This window comes from Diabrotica undecimpunctata, chromosome 3 (genome assembly GCF_040954645.1).
Source record: "Diabrotica undecimpunctata isolate CICGRU chromosome 3, icDiaUnde3, whole genome shotgun sequence".
Lineage (NCBI taxonomy): Eukaryota > Metazoa > Arthropoda > Insecta > Coleoptera > Chrysomelidae > Diabrotica > Diabrotica undecimpunctata.
In genome coordinates this window covers 21,407,662-21,421,366 of record NC_092805.1, presented here as the reverse complement: position 1 = coordinate 21,421,366, position 13,705 = coordinate 21,407,662, and the positions used below count along the sequence as shown (strand labels likewise).

At 34.9% G+C, this 13,705-nt stretch overlaps 1 protein-coding gene across 2 annotated transcripts in view; it reads right to left on the bottom strand.

Moving 5' to 3' along the window:
• LOC140436559 (casein kinase I-like) overlaps window positions 1–13,705 on the bottom strand; it is a 41,008-nt gene that overhangs the window by 15,130 nt on the left and 12,173 nt on the right. For both annotated transcript variants that reach the window (XM_072525474.1, XM_072525475.1), the window contains exon 2: window positions 449–1,219. In XM_072525474.1, coding sequence (XP_072381575.1) covers window positions 449–1,219 — 771 coding nt within the window. The remainder of the gene's footprint in view (window positions 1–448; window positions 1,220–13,705) is intronic.

Here is a 13,705-nt window from a genome sequence, read left to right as displayed (position 1 = left end):
ACCTGAGGAAGTGAGGAAGTAGTTTGACCATTCATCTGCAGAAACCTTTCGAGCTGCAGTTTTCAAAACTATAATTGCCATTTGGATCACCTACTTTCAGAAAGAGACGGCGAAATAAGAAAAATTCATTAGAACAGATTTTGTAAGATCTTGTATAATATTGGAGCAGAATCAGTGATGGTTTGTTATTTTTACCTCAATTCTTTGAACGTTACTTGACTAAACTTGATAAAAAAAGCTGCGTTCAATCATGATACTTAGTTTTAACAATAAATTCGGCAAACTGGGCTGCATACAAATTAATATTCCCATATAGTGGTCAAATTATAAACAAAAAATAACAGAGCAATGTTCCATTAAATTCAGAATATAGTTAGCATAGTTATTACACATAACGAAAAAATTTCTAAACTTAACGAAACTTTGCTGATACAGTATACATATTTACTTGTTCAACAATCTGCTGATTTTCAATTTCCTCATTAGCTGCATCATTAATCTGAGCAAGATCTATCCTATCAGCTTGTTCCCTACTTTCGAAATTGAAATTTTCTTCACTAACATCTTGAGTATCTAATTTCTTTGGTACTTTATTCTTTCTTCTGTTACAATTATCGAGTTTGTAAATTTTTGGCTTGCAAGTTTCTATAAATTCGTTTTTTCTTTTCAAATTTTTTCTTTGGGATATTTCTGTTATCAAATTCTTTTCGGAATCGTCGAAGTATTGCGATTTGGGAGGAAGCACTGGTTTACTGGTGAACGCTTCGACCAATTTGGAGATCTGAGTAAAGGATTGCAGTTTATCGCACAAAGTAACTTCTCCCCTGTTTTCGAAGCATTCGTCCAGACTAGAATCAGATTCAATGTCATATTCAACTAGCCGAGTATCAGTTTTGATGTGTAAATTAACAGGAGTTTCTAAGAAATTAAGAGTCAGAGGGAAACTCTGCCTGAACTCATCAAATCCACCATTTAATCCGGTAAGAACATCTAAACGATCTTCGGTCTGATTTCCCTTGTTGATCTTCCTGTGGTTGAAGTCGGTATAGGAGCTCTTGTCTCGTTTCTGTTTAGACTTCAAACAGGAATCCTGTATATCGTACTGGGCTTCTAGAATGATGATGTTCTGTAGACAGTTCTTTATGAATGAGTAGAAGTTGTCTACGTTTTCCGCACATTCTCCGCAGATGGTATCGGGCAGAAGACAGTATGGAGTCACCTAAAAAGGCAGTTCATTTAAAATTATATCAGTAAACTAAACACGATATTAATGATTAGTAGGTATTTGTACATAGTTACATTTGATAATAATACGCAGTGATATATGTAGATACTATTGCATATTACTACAAATGCGGACGTCTTGTTTGGTACTTTCATTTTAGTTATATTTTAATTAATTATCTACTTAAGTATGACATTTTTAGACAAGCTTTTAGTACAGTATACATAGTGTATTGTCTTTGCTAGTTTCTATATTTGCTCTATACATATGATCTGATACAATTAGGTGTAAGTATAATAACTTACAAAGCAACTGTTCAAGTTCAAAAATTTTTAAAGTCCGGAGTACCATATTTGGTTCCGCGTGGCTAATATTCGTTTCATCTAACAAAAGTTAGTGTCATTGACGTTAAAGGAAAATGGCAAACGTTTTCTGTGAATGGAAACAATATATTTAATATGACGAACTTGTCAGTGACGTAATTCAACTCGCTTGAATTCAAAAGCATTCGCCGAAGTGCCCTTGATATAGGTATAAAAAACAAACGAGTACAACCTGTCAATATCTTTTGGAGATGGCATTGGAAGAACCTGGAACACCTTCGTAAACTAAGATTCAAAAATGATTCATTTTTATGGGTTAATTACAGAAAAAATATGGCAAGTTCTGTTCCTCAAGTCTTTTCCTTCGGTTAAGGTTTTTCGTCAAAACACAATTTTTTTTGTACAAAATAAACAGTGACCAATTTGTGAGAGATACCTTACAACATTCATTTAACCATTAACAGTATCTTGCAGCATTCTCATGATCCTTCGCCAACCCTCTTTATACAAGGCATTCTTTTTCCATGATCTACGTGGTCTGCCTCGTTTTCTTCTTCCTGATGATCTCCAATAATATATATTCCAAGGTGTCAGTGCACAAAAAGTATTCTTAATACATTTCTAAACCACTACAAGGGCAGTTTTTCTATTCGGTCCTCCACTGTTTCTTCTGTTCTTTCTTTCATTACAGTTCTTCGAGTAATCAGCTCTTTTATTCATCATGTAGCCTTTTTATCGTAAATTTCAAATATGACTCCAGGGCAAACACAACTTTATCGTCTGCAAAACCGAATGAAAAAATCGTATTGTTGTTATTTATAGGTATACCCATTCTACAACATTACTCCAGTCGTCAGAGACGAAAATGCCACTAAACCTCTAAAAATCATACGAACAAGCTGAATTTTGCTGAGAATGTCAATTTTGGGACCCCAAAAAGACACAAATAAGTTTGCCCCTTCTACTCACAGGCTTCCCACCAAAAACCACCCCTTTTAGGGGCCAGGACCGAAAAACATCGATTTACCAAGAATCTGTATGCCGTTAGGAGATAATTTTGAACAAAAATGTTTATTAACACTTTTTGGGTAAAATGAACCGTTCTCTCAGAAACAACGTTTGAAGCGACTTTGCAAGCAACGTTTGAAGCAATTTTTGTATTTTGCCACAAGTATAAAGTCCGTTTCTATAAAGATGTTAAATAAACGTTGCGCGATTTTTGCCATTTTTTACGATTCCAATAAAATGTATCACTTCCATTGACCGGACACTATGGAATTTCCATTGTAAGATCCTAATCTTCAGAACCTATAGTATGAAATTTCAATTTTGAATTTTGGCAACAAATATAAGGCATTTTCGCGCTGTTTTTGATAGAACGGTTGATTCTGCACAAAAAGTGCTAATTAACATTTTTGTCCAAAATTACAGGGGTACAGATTCTTAATCAATTGACGTTTTCCGCCCATTCTTCAAGGTGGTTTAGGGGGAAACCCGGGGATAGAAGTTGCAAACTGTGTTGCATCTTTTTGGGGTCCCTAAATTGACATTCTCAGCAAAATTTAGATTGTTCGTATGATTTTTAGAGACTAAATCTCTGACGACTGGACTACATTTCCTTTTCCAAAGTTTAAGCGCAGTTTCTATATACCGATTAAATAGGAAATACATAGTGCAACCATGTCTCAGTCATACCATTGATAAAATTAATCCTATTGAAATATGCATCTAGCTTTTAGGGTAAGAAATATAATTACAAAAAAAAATCGTTATAAGAACAGATAGACAACAAATAGGGTACCTACGTCACAGATCTAAGAAATCTATCTGTATCACACCAAAAACTTGTACAATATACTCTTTGATTGACGTTCTGACTTGAACATTGGAAGCCTTTTTCAAAATACAATTTTTAAGTTTCAAACTTAAAGTAATGTCGGACACTGTTCAGTAAGAAATTATGTGAAAATGCGTAACTTTACCAAGACAGTAAAAGCGCATTATTGAAAAGGACCATTTTTTGTGGCATTATTTGAGTAAATCGTTGGAATAAAACAGTGATATGCGCAAGTCTATCTGAATAACAGATAGCACTAACGTATATACCGCTGATACGCCATTGAAAGAGTGACGATCTTCCAATCGTTTCGCTGGTCGGAATAGTCGGGTAACTTTAGTCGAAAATATGCCATTTCGGGCAGGTCAGGTGCCCTCACTATAATTAGCATTTGCTGTAGATTTCTTCTCCATCTTTATTGCAGTAAACCACCTGATTATCCTTTTGTTCTATAAACATTTTATTTTCTTCTTTGTAACTCTCTATTGTAAATTTAAGATATAAGATTTGTATCATTATTAAGTGTATGCAGATATAAGGGTCCTACAGTTTCATGTCGAATTAGTGTAGAGGAGCTATACTAAGCAAATTACGTTTGCCATTGTCTTACTGCTTATATTTTTTTGTATAAATGTTTATTTATATGAAATTAACTTTAATTTTCCTAATTTTTAAAAAATAAAAGTTTAGCTTTTAATTAAATTTCTTTAAATTTTCAATGTTCCCAAAAACATTGTATATTTATTAACCTCACTGAAGATACCAAACAAAACATTGATTTTAAAATCTGGAAAATAACGTCGAAATCAAAAGCTATTTTTAAGCTGCATTTCACGTATAATTTATGAGTTTCGTGACTTCCGTAAACTGAACCAAACAGTTAAGAGTACATTTTGAGCTAAATATTAGTCACTAATCGATGAAGAATAAGTGTTTTTAATAGAAGAAAAGTTTTCTAATATTTATTCTTCCATGATTATTGCGAGACTTTTATCAACATGTTAAATGAAAAAAAATTAGGAAAAGTTTAGAAATGAACTTGATGAAACGATCTTTGCATGTAACCTAAAATCAATACCCAACATAATTTTTCAACAAAAAATATAAAGCCAGCGATGAGCTTAAAGAATTGGAACATGATGAAACATAAAAACCTGGAGATATATTACGAAATTAAATGAACAAATATCTGTGCGTGCTCGCGTGTGTGTTTGCACGGGATATTTACCTATAATTGGACATCTGTTGTATCGATACGGTCTAGAGATCATTTCGGGAAACATCACACAAATTTAAAACATTCCAGATTTACCGCAAGAGATAAGATGAAGTGGAAAATTGCAGTTCGCGATCATTTGAAATGATAAAAAAGAGCAAATTATTCTAGGATACATTTTGAATCCGCGTGAGATAACAGTTTAATGAGTTTAACATCTTACTAAAATTAACTAACTACACAATATAAATTGTGTAGTTGGATTACTTTATACACACAAAAATGTAAAGATAAAATTCAAAAGTTAAAAGTACTAGATTATTGGTACTTTATTAAAATAAATAAAAACTATGTACAAAATTGTACAAAGGTACAGATTGTGTACAAAACTAATTGAAAAACGCTTATGGTCGATTATTTTGATGACTTTCATAGATTTATAGCAATCAGGAATTACAAGACTGATAAGGCAAGATATCAGTAGAGATATAACCATGATTATTGCTTCTATTTAACAAAAAAGTAAGCTAAGATTGTTTCTATCATAATTCCCTTATTGGGGAATTGTAAAGTACACTTGTGCTACTTTTTTAGATTAGTGACTTGGTTTTTTTTTTCATTATCTCGATTACGGCTCACTAACAAAATATTTTATCTTAAAGTATAGTACAAAATAATAAATTGTGCAATAATTTATAAAGAAACTAATTTTTCCGTAATATTTTCCAGAATTTAAACGATTTTTTTAAGCCAAGATCGTCAAATCTTATTATTTGTACAGCAACTGAGTTTTCCATGATTAAGACCAGATATTATTAAGCAGTATAGTTTCATAAAACATTATTAAATATACAGAATAAAACACTCCCTAAATAGACATTGCTCCTAAGTTATCTGCAAAGTTGCCTTACAGCTGCATTATTCGTAACAAACTGATTTTGGTGAACTAAATCTAATTTTGGAAGAGCAATACCAACAAATAACTGTAAAACTGTATAAATATCTAGGCATACACATCATAACCAATGACGGCAATTCGGTTGAAGACCCTAACAGAAAACATCGAGAAACTTGAAGTATCTAGGCAAGGCTTATCCGGACCTCATAAACATGAGAGAGTATCATAAAACCAGTCAGAAAAAACTTTTTGGGTACTTTTTCAGAAAATATCGAGAAACTTAAAAGTAACTAGGCAATGCTTATCCGGACCTCATGAACTTGAGTGAGCGGGGTACTGAAATTATCAAGATTATCACCGCGGAAACTACTTCAACTACTTCTCGAGGGATGCGACACAGGCGGTTAAGCCAAAAGGGAATCCGTGCAGACGAAAGAAACGGCACAAGGCCAATAAACTAAACATACAAAACATTAGGTTCTTTTTAATGGTATTCAAAAGAAATCCTTAAAGCCACCTAAAAAAAAGTTGCTAAGTTTTATCTAGAGCACACGACTTCTTGGTGGAGTTAATTAAAAGATAGATACAAAGTTCTCACGATGAACTGCCAGAGACGAAAATGCCACTGAACCTCTAAAAATCATACGAACAAGCTGAATTTTCGTGAGAATGTCAATTTTAGAACCGCAACAAAGATGCAAAAAAGTTAACCATTTTTACCCCTTGGCTTCCCCCTAAAACGCCATCTGCACATGCCTTTAGGCAACTTTTTTGCGTTTTGCAGGTATAATTGCAAGCTTTTTATTAAGTTGAGATCCTTACTGTGCTGCAGTGATCTCAGTTTGGGAACCAAGATGCGAATAGTGAGGTGCTACGTTCTTCCAGTGTTACTGTATGGAGTTGAAGCCTGGACACTGACGCAAGCCACTGAAAAACGAATCGAAGCCTTCGAGATGTGGATATACAGAAGGATACTAAAAATATCTTATGTGGACCATGTCACCAACGTTGAGGTCCTACAGCGCATGACAAAAGAAAAAGAAGTGCTTAATTTAATTAAACAACGCAAGCTTGAGTACCTCGGCCACGTGATGCGAAACGAAGAAAAATATCGAATTCTTCAACTTGTTATGCAGGGTAAAGTATTTGGCAGAAGGGGACCGGGACGCCGTCGTATCTCGTGGTTGAAAAATCTCCGACAATGGTTTGGGATGACCTCAGCGGAGCTGTTTCGCAGAGCAGTCAACAAAGCCATGATAGCCTTGATGATCGCCAACATCCGGACCGGATAAGGCACTGAAGAAGAATTGCAAGCTGTAAAACGGACTTTGCCAAACTTAAACAAGATCTACCTGTAATACTAAATGTTTTAAAAGACACAAAGAGATATAACGTGGCCTTACTTAAGGACCAACAAGTGGCAAAGAGGTTACAAAATGAGATTAACGCAAGATTAGAGGAAGACAACTTAATGTCTGATACATTGGAAGAAAAATGGAGTAAAATCGAATCATCAATGACAGAAGTAGCTAATGTTTGCTTAGGCAATACAGGAGCGAAGAGAGAAGAAGATTGGTTCGACGAGGAATGTAAAAGAACACTAATGCTAAGAAATAAGGCAAAGTTGAAAAAAGACAATAATAGAACCAAAGAAACAATTACTGGACATGAGACGAAAAGGAAAGAAGCTAAAAGAATCTGCAAACAAAAAAAAAGAGAATATTTGGAAAGAGAATTAAAAACAATACAGGAGCATTACATTAGCAAAGACATAAACAATTTCTATCAAGAAGTGAAAAGAAACAGACAAACAAATAACACGCAAACAATTTTGTGTAGGAATAAAGGACTGCTCCTTGGAAATACTGCAGAGAAATTAAACAGATAGGCAAAATATTTTGAAGAACTGCTAAATAATGAAGAACAGATGCAAACAGATGAGGCAATGGGCCAATCAGAGGATAATGATGAGGAGTACGTGGAGGAACCAACAGAACAGGAAATAAAAGAAACAATAAAATGGCTTAAAAACGGTAAAATCGCAGGGGAGAATGGAATCCCGGCGGAAATTCTAAAGGAAGGAGGGATCACACTGCAAAGAAAGCTATGTAATGTGATAGAGTGTGGAGAGAGGAGAAAATGACAGAGAGATGGAGTAATGCCGTAATTTGACCAATACATAAGAAAGGTGACAGACCCCTTTGTGAAAAATACAGAGGGATAGCGCTACTTGATGTTGTATAGAAAATATTAGCAAAGATCATACGTAATAGATTGAAAAAATACGAGAATGGCATAGTAGGTGAATACCAAGGAGGGTTTAGAGCAGGAAGATCGACAGTGGACCAAATATTTACCTTAAAATTGATACAAAGTAACAGTTATGAACAAAACCTAGGACTTCACATGCTCTTCATTGATTTTAAATAGGCGTATGACTATCGATCTAGAAAAGTTGTATAAAGCTCTACAAAATTGAGGAATATCAAAAAAGTTGATAAAATTATTGAAAATGTCGCTAACAAGTACAAATAATAGTCAATGTCAAATCTGCTTTCGGTTACAAAGGATTAAGACAACTTTCTACTGATCTGTTTAACTTTGTCTTGGAGGCAATAATGAGAAAAAGTAAGATCCAAACTACGGGTACCATTTTCCACTATAAACAGCAATGTAAAGCGTACGCAATTGATGTAGTCCTCTTAACAAGAACAAAAAAAAAGGACTTCAACACATGTTTAAGAACTTTAAAGATGAAGCAAGAAAATTTGGGTTGTATATAAATGAAGCGAAAACAAGTATATGGAAATGCGTGGTGAGATAACAGAACACAATAAATTCATCATACTTAAAACGAGAGGAAACATCATGCTATTTGGGTGTAACAATGACGAATAAAGGGGAAGAAGAAAAAGAAATAGAAAAGAGACTATTAAAAGGAAGTAGAGCAATGGGCTCATTAAACAATATTCTAAAAGCAAAAAATATATGTAGGACAGCAAAAATTAGAATATATGAAAGTCATTCGGCCAGTGGCAGTGTATGTCTGTGAGACCTGAACTATGATGAAATAAAAATCGAGATCTGGGAAAGGAAGGTGCTGCGGAAGATTTTTGGTGGTATTAGGACGGCAGAGGGAAACTGTCAAAGAAGAACAAATAAAGAGGTAATGGAGATGTATGGAAAATCCCTAATTGTACAAAAAATCAAAGCACAGAGAGTCAAGGTGTTAGGTCACATCACTCGAATGTCAGAGAAACGTTGTGTAAAAAGGTGCTTTTTGGAGGAGGCGGGGGTAAAATGAAAAGAAGACCACGGAAAAAGTGGTTAAAAGCAGTTAAAGTAAGGAGCAAAGGACCGGAAGAAGTGAAAAAAATTAACGAAGAAGATAGAAGCCAAAAGCCTCCATGGCCTGTAGCATATATATATATATATATATATATATATATATATATATATATATATATATATATATATATATATATATATATATATATATATATATATATATATATGCGTAAAACGGCCGTTAGAATGGACCCCCACAGAAAAACGAAAACGAGAAAGACCAGCAACCACATGGATGAAGGGCACCTCCAATATAATAGAAAGAGATGTAATAAAAATTAACAAAATCTAATAAGTCATCGACAACAACGAGAGATTAATGTAAATCGAAACATTCTTTTAGAACTCGATAAATATGAGGTTTACAACAATCCTACTAAAAAAATAAAATATTAAAAGCTTATACTGCACAATATCTAATATATAAAATTATTTCAACTTAAAGCAATATCAGTTTGTCGATCTCGGCCCCAGTAGCTGTTAAAAATCACAAAACCGTAAAATGATTTTAATATATTTTGCCAACGGTATTATGGAACCATCTGATTTACCTCTCAACCAATTATTTTTAATAAAGCGCAAAACATATTACAATCATTAAATATTTGTGCAAAAACCGTTGAAAATTGTTTCTGGTTTTGTATTCTGCCGAAATTCGTGTAAAAATAGAATGCATTATTAAATTATAATATTTTAACCTTCCCCGCTCTTTTACTTATGTACTAACGGAAGTGAATGTATTTATAAACGTGTATGGCGGTGGATTACTATAGATACTAAAAGATAGCACACTTTTAAATGTTTTTAAAACGAAAGGAGCGTCATTATATATTAAACAAGCATGTAATTGTACGCAAATGAAAGAATCTTACGTTAGCGCAAAAAAAATTATGCCCAAAAGAATACGTGCATAATATTCGTTTGTCTTAAAGTTTGGGACACAACACCTGCCAAGCACTTTAGAACATTTCTGTGGAGTACCACGAATTGTTAAAAACAATATATAAAATTGCATATAAAGCAACTAGGTTTATAGATGGATCAATCTTCCAGGCGTAGGATCTAATAACACACTGTAAAACATGAATCATAAGAGAAACTATTGAAACAGGTATATGATGTTATATATTAATCCTGCATTGGAACAGTAGACATTTCGGAAAAATTAGACAGGCTTGGGCGAGGTTATGTCATGTCGATGAGCAGCTCCGAATGTCCACGCTGCTATGATTAATTCAATTATTTGTAACCGTTTTATAAGTAAATAAATAGTTATGTTTTGTTAGTATGGCTTCATTAAATACACAACTTATTTGGCGACGAGTCAAAGAAAGAATCCACGTCATCATCATCATTGGTGCTACAGCCCTATAAAAGAGCCTCGACCTTCCCAAGTCTATTACGCCAATCAGTTCTATCCATTGCCAACTGTTGCCGGTTTGCTGCGCCTATTTGTCTACCATCCTCATCTACACCATCCCTCCGTCTGAGTTTTTACCCCTTCTTCTACTTCCCACAGGTTGCGACATAAGGATTCTTCTAGGAGGGTTGTTCTGCTGTGATCTTGCCAGATGTCCTGCCCATCTTAGTCTTCCTATTTTTATAAAGGATACTACGTCTTTACCACCAAATATATGTTTATATCTGTGATATATCTCGTAGTTGTACCTCCTTCTCCAAACACCATTTTCACAGATGCCACCGAATATTCTTCTCAGGATCCTTCGTTCAAATATAAGCAGGAGATTTTCATCTGCCTTGGAAATGGTCCATGTCTCCGACCCATATGTCAACACTGGTTGTATAAGGGTTTTGTATATGGTTATTTTTGTTTTTTGGCTTAAGTTTCTGCTTCTCATATGTCTACTTGGTCCAAAATAGCATTTGTTTGCTAGGATTATTCTTCGCTTGATTTCTTCCGTCATGACGTTCTCCTTGGTGATCAGGGAGCCTAAGTATGTGAGTTTGTCCACCACTTCAAAGGTAGAATTATCAACCGTGAATTGGTGGCCGTTGTTTCTGGCTCTGTTGTTGGGCGTTGATACCATTATCTTAGTTTTATCTTCATTTACTTGCAGGCCCATATTTTTTGAGGCGTTTGACAAGGTGGTATACATTTCTTCTAGCTTGCGTGTTGTGCGGGCTACTAGGTCGACATCATCTGCATATGCCAAAATTTGGGATGATTTATTAAAAATGTCTCTGTAGTCTATTTGGGCATCCATTTGAGAATCCACGTAAAAGTCGAAAAATGTCGTTAATTGGGGCTATTGAACAATTCGATCCTGTAGTGATGTCACGTCTTATCTAGAGAGACGTGAGCAGTTGTTTTTATGTAATGTAGTGGAAGAAGACAAGGAAGTTCCATTATTGATTACTCTAATTGGTGGAGAAGTTTACAGTGTCTTAAAAGACTTATTAGCACTAGAACTACCAAATTCAAAAACAGTTGAGGAGTTAAAAAGAGCTCTGATTGAACATTATAGTCCAAAGCGGTTAGTTATCGCTGAAAGGTATACATTTTACAACGCAAATCAAGAGCCGCAGGAGGATTTTAAAAGTTTTGTGTAAAAACTAAAAAATGAGGCTCAATATTGTAGATTTGGTCAATTTTTCAAAAAATCTCTAAAGACCGACTTGTATGTGGTGTACGATCAGTCAAAATAAAACGTAAACTCCTGGCAGAAAATGATATTTCCTTTGAAAGAGCTTATGAGATAGCATTGTCAATAGAACTTACAGAAGGTCAAGTTAGAAGGATGGAACCGGAAAATGTAGCTGCAATTGAAGAAAAGTTAGATAAAGTAATGTTCAGAAAGAAGGAAGCTACAATTAAAAATTATAATGGTCATCAAGCTGGTAGAAGTTATGTCCAATATAAGTCATGCTTTAGATGTGGTAGAAAACATAACTATTTACTTATAAAACGGTTACATATAATTCAATTAATCATAGCAGATAACAGCGTGGACATTCGGAGCTGCTTATCGACATGACATAACCTCACCCAAGCCTGTCTAATTTTTCAGAAATGTCTACTGTTCCGATGCAGGATTAATATATATATATATATATATATATATATAACATCTTCTCCCCCGTCAGAGATAAAGTTTAATGGGAGCTTTTACTAATCTTCCGGAGCGCGTTCTAATATTGCAATCCGTGGATGTTTAAAAAAAGAGATGACACTCTCAACCTCGATCTAATTTGGAGAAGCACTAACGAAAATACCATTAACCAACACTAGAAGAGCAAAAAAGCAACTAAATGACCCGACACATAGAGTAGAATAGAAGAACGACTACTGATCGGTGATGTAAATTTTAAGTAAATGTCTAATCTAAGTAAATTCCTAAAATACGGAGAAACATAATAATCATAATTCAGCCTACTGCGTCCATTGTTGGACAAAAGTAGCCAATTCTTCTGTTATGTGCTTCTTAGCTTCAGTTTCTTCTCATTCTTTTCAGATCATTTATCCACCGTCGTTCACCTGCCATCATCGCCTCATATCTTGGTATATTCCACTTCCGTTGCCCAATTCCAGTAAACTATATGAAAGCCGTATTTTTAACCGCATCCACAACAAGCGGGCTTCAGGCCAGGCAAATCCTACACAGACCAAGTACTAAACCTAACATAATACATAGATGAGGACTTTAAGTTAGGGGACAATAAACCTCAAACCCTTGATAACTAAAATTTATAACACTGTACTACGATCTGGTAAAGATCATTAGGTCACTGCTATATAACAGACGATTCTACCTTGTGAGAAATGGAAAGACGAGAGGATGGCGAACTCAGAAAAATAGCCTACCCAAGAAAGCGTTCTTGTCCTATCAATATTTGATATCTATACGAACGATCAGTCAATGCATCCCCAAGCTGAGAGCTTTGTTGACGCTGCTGATATTGGTATCGCTGACTGTTAAAGGGAAAGCCTTTACACAGATAGTCGACAATGGAAAAGGCTTTAAACATGATGTTAACTTATTACAAACAAAACTCACCACAAAGTGCCAACATTTGGAACATACTAACAGACCCAAATATATTGGGAGTCCGTCTTGACTGTTCACTAATATATCTCTATCAGAGTACAAGATAAAAGGTTAATACGAGAAAAAACCTTCCCGGAAACTTCTAAGAAGCAAATGGGTTGCAAATTCACAAGTCTCAAAGTCTTTAGGTCTGTGTTTCTCAGCAGGAAAATATGCCTGTCCCATGTGGAGTAGATCTTGCATTAAACGAAACATGTAGATTAACTACCGGCTGTATGAAATCGTCCCCTCTACTCCTACTGTATCTGGAAACTGGTTTCGTATCACCAAAAGACTGTACATGCGTCTCTAAATCTGTGGAACAGTTCAAGCAAACTTTCGATGAAAGACACTAATTATACGAGCTCAAGGAACGTCCAGAAACCAGCCGGCTTGAATCCAGAAGAATATTTATGAAAAACGATAGCGTCGAACCCCCAGAATTGTTCCTCTATACCCAGATCCACCTCACGGAATGGATCTGGACTAGAGAACCTAGCTGACACTTAAACGCATACGCACCGGCATTGCCCCTGTAAAACAGAACCTCATTAAATGGGGTAAACGTAGCCCGATATAAATCGTAGAGAACAATCCTAAAATTATACTGGCCTGATGAAATAACAAACGCACAACTATGGAGAAGAACAAAACAAAAGAAAATAACAGAGCACGATTAAAAGAAGGAAATGGATTGGACATACACTAAGGAAAGACCAAAATCATATAAACGGACAGGCACTCAAATACCGACCAAATGAAAGAAGATGAAGATGGGATACTACCTGGAGAAGAACTGTAACAAGAGATCA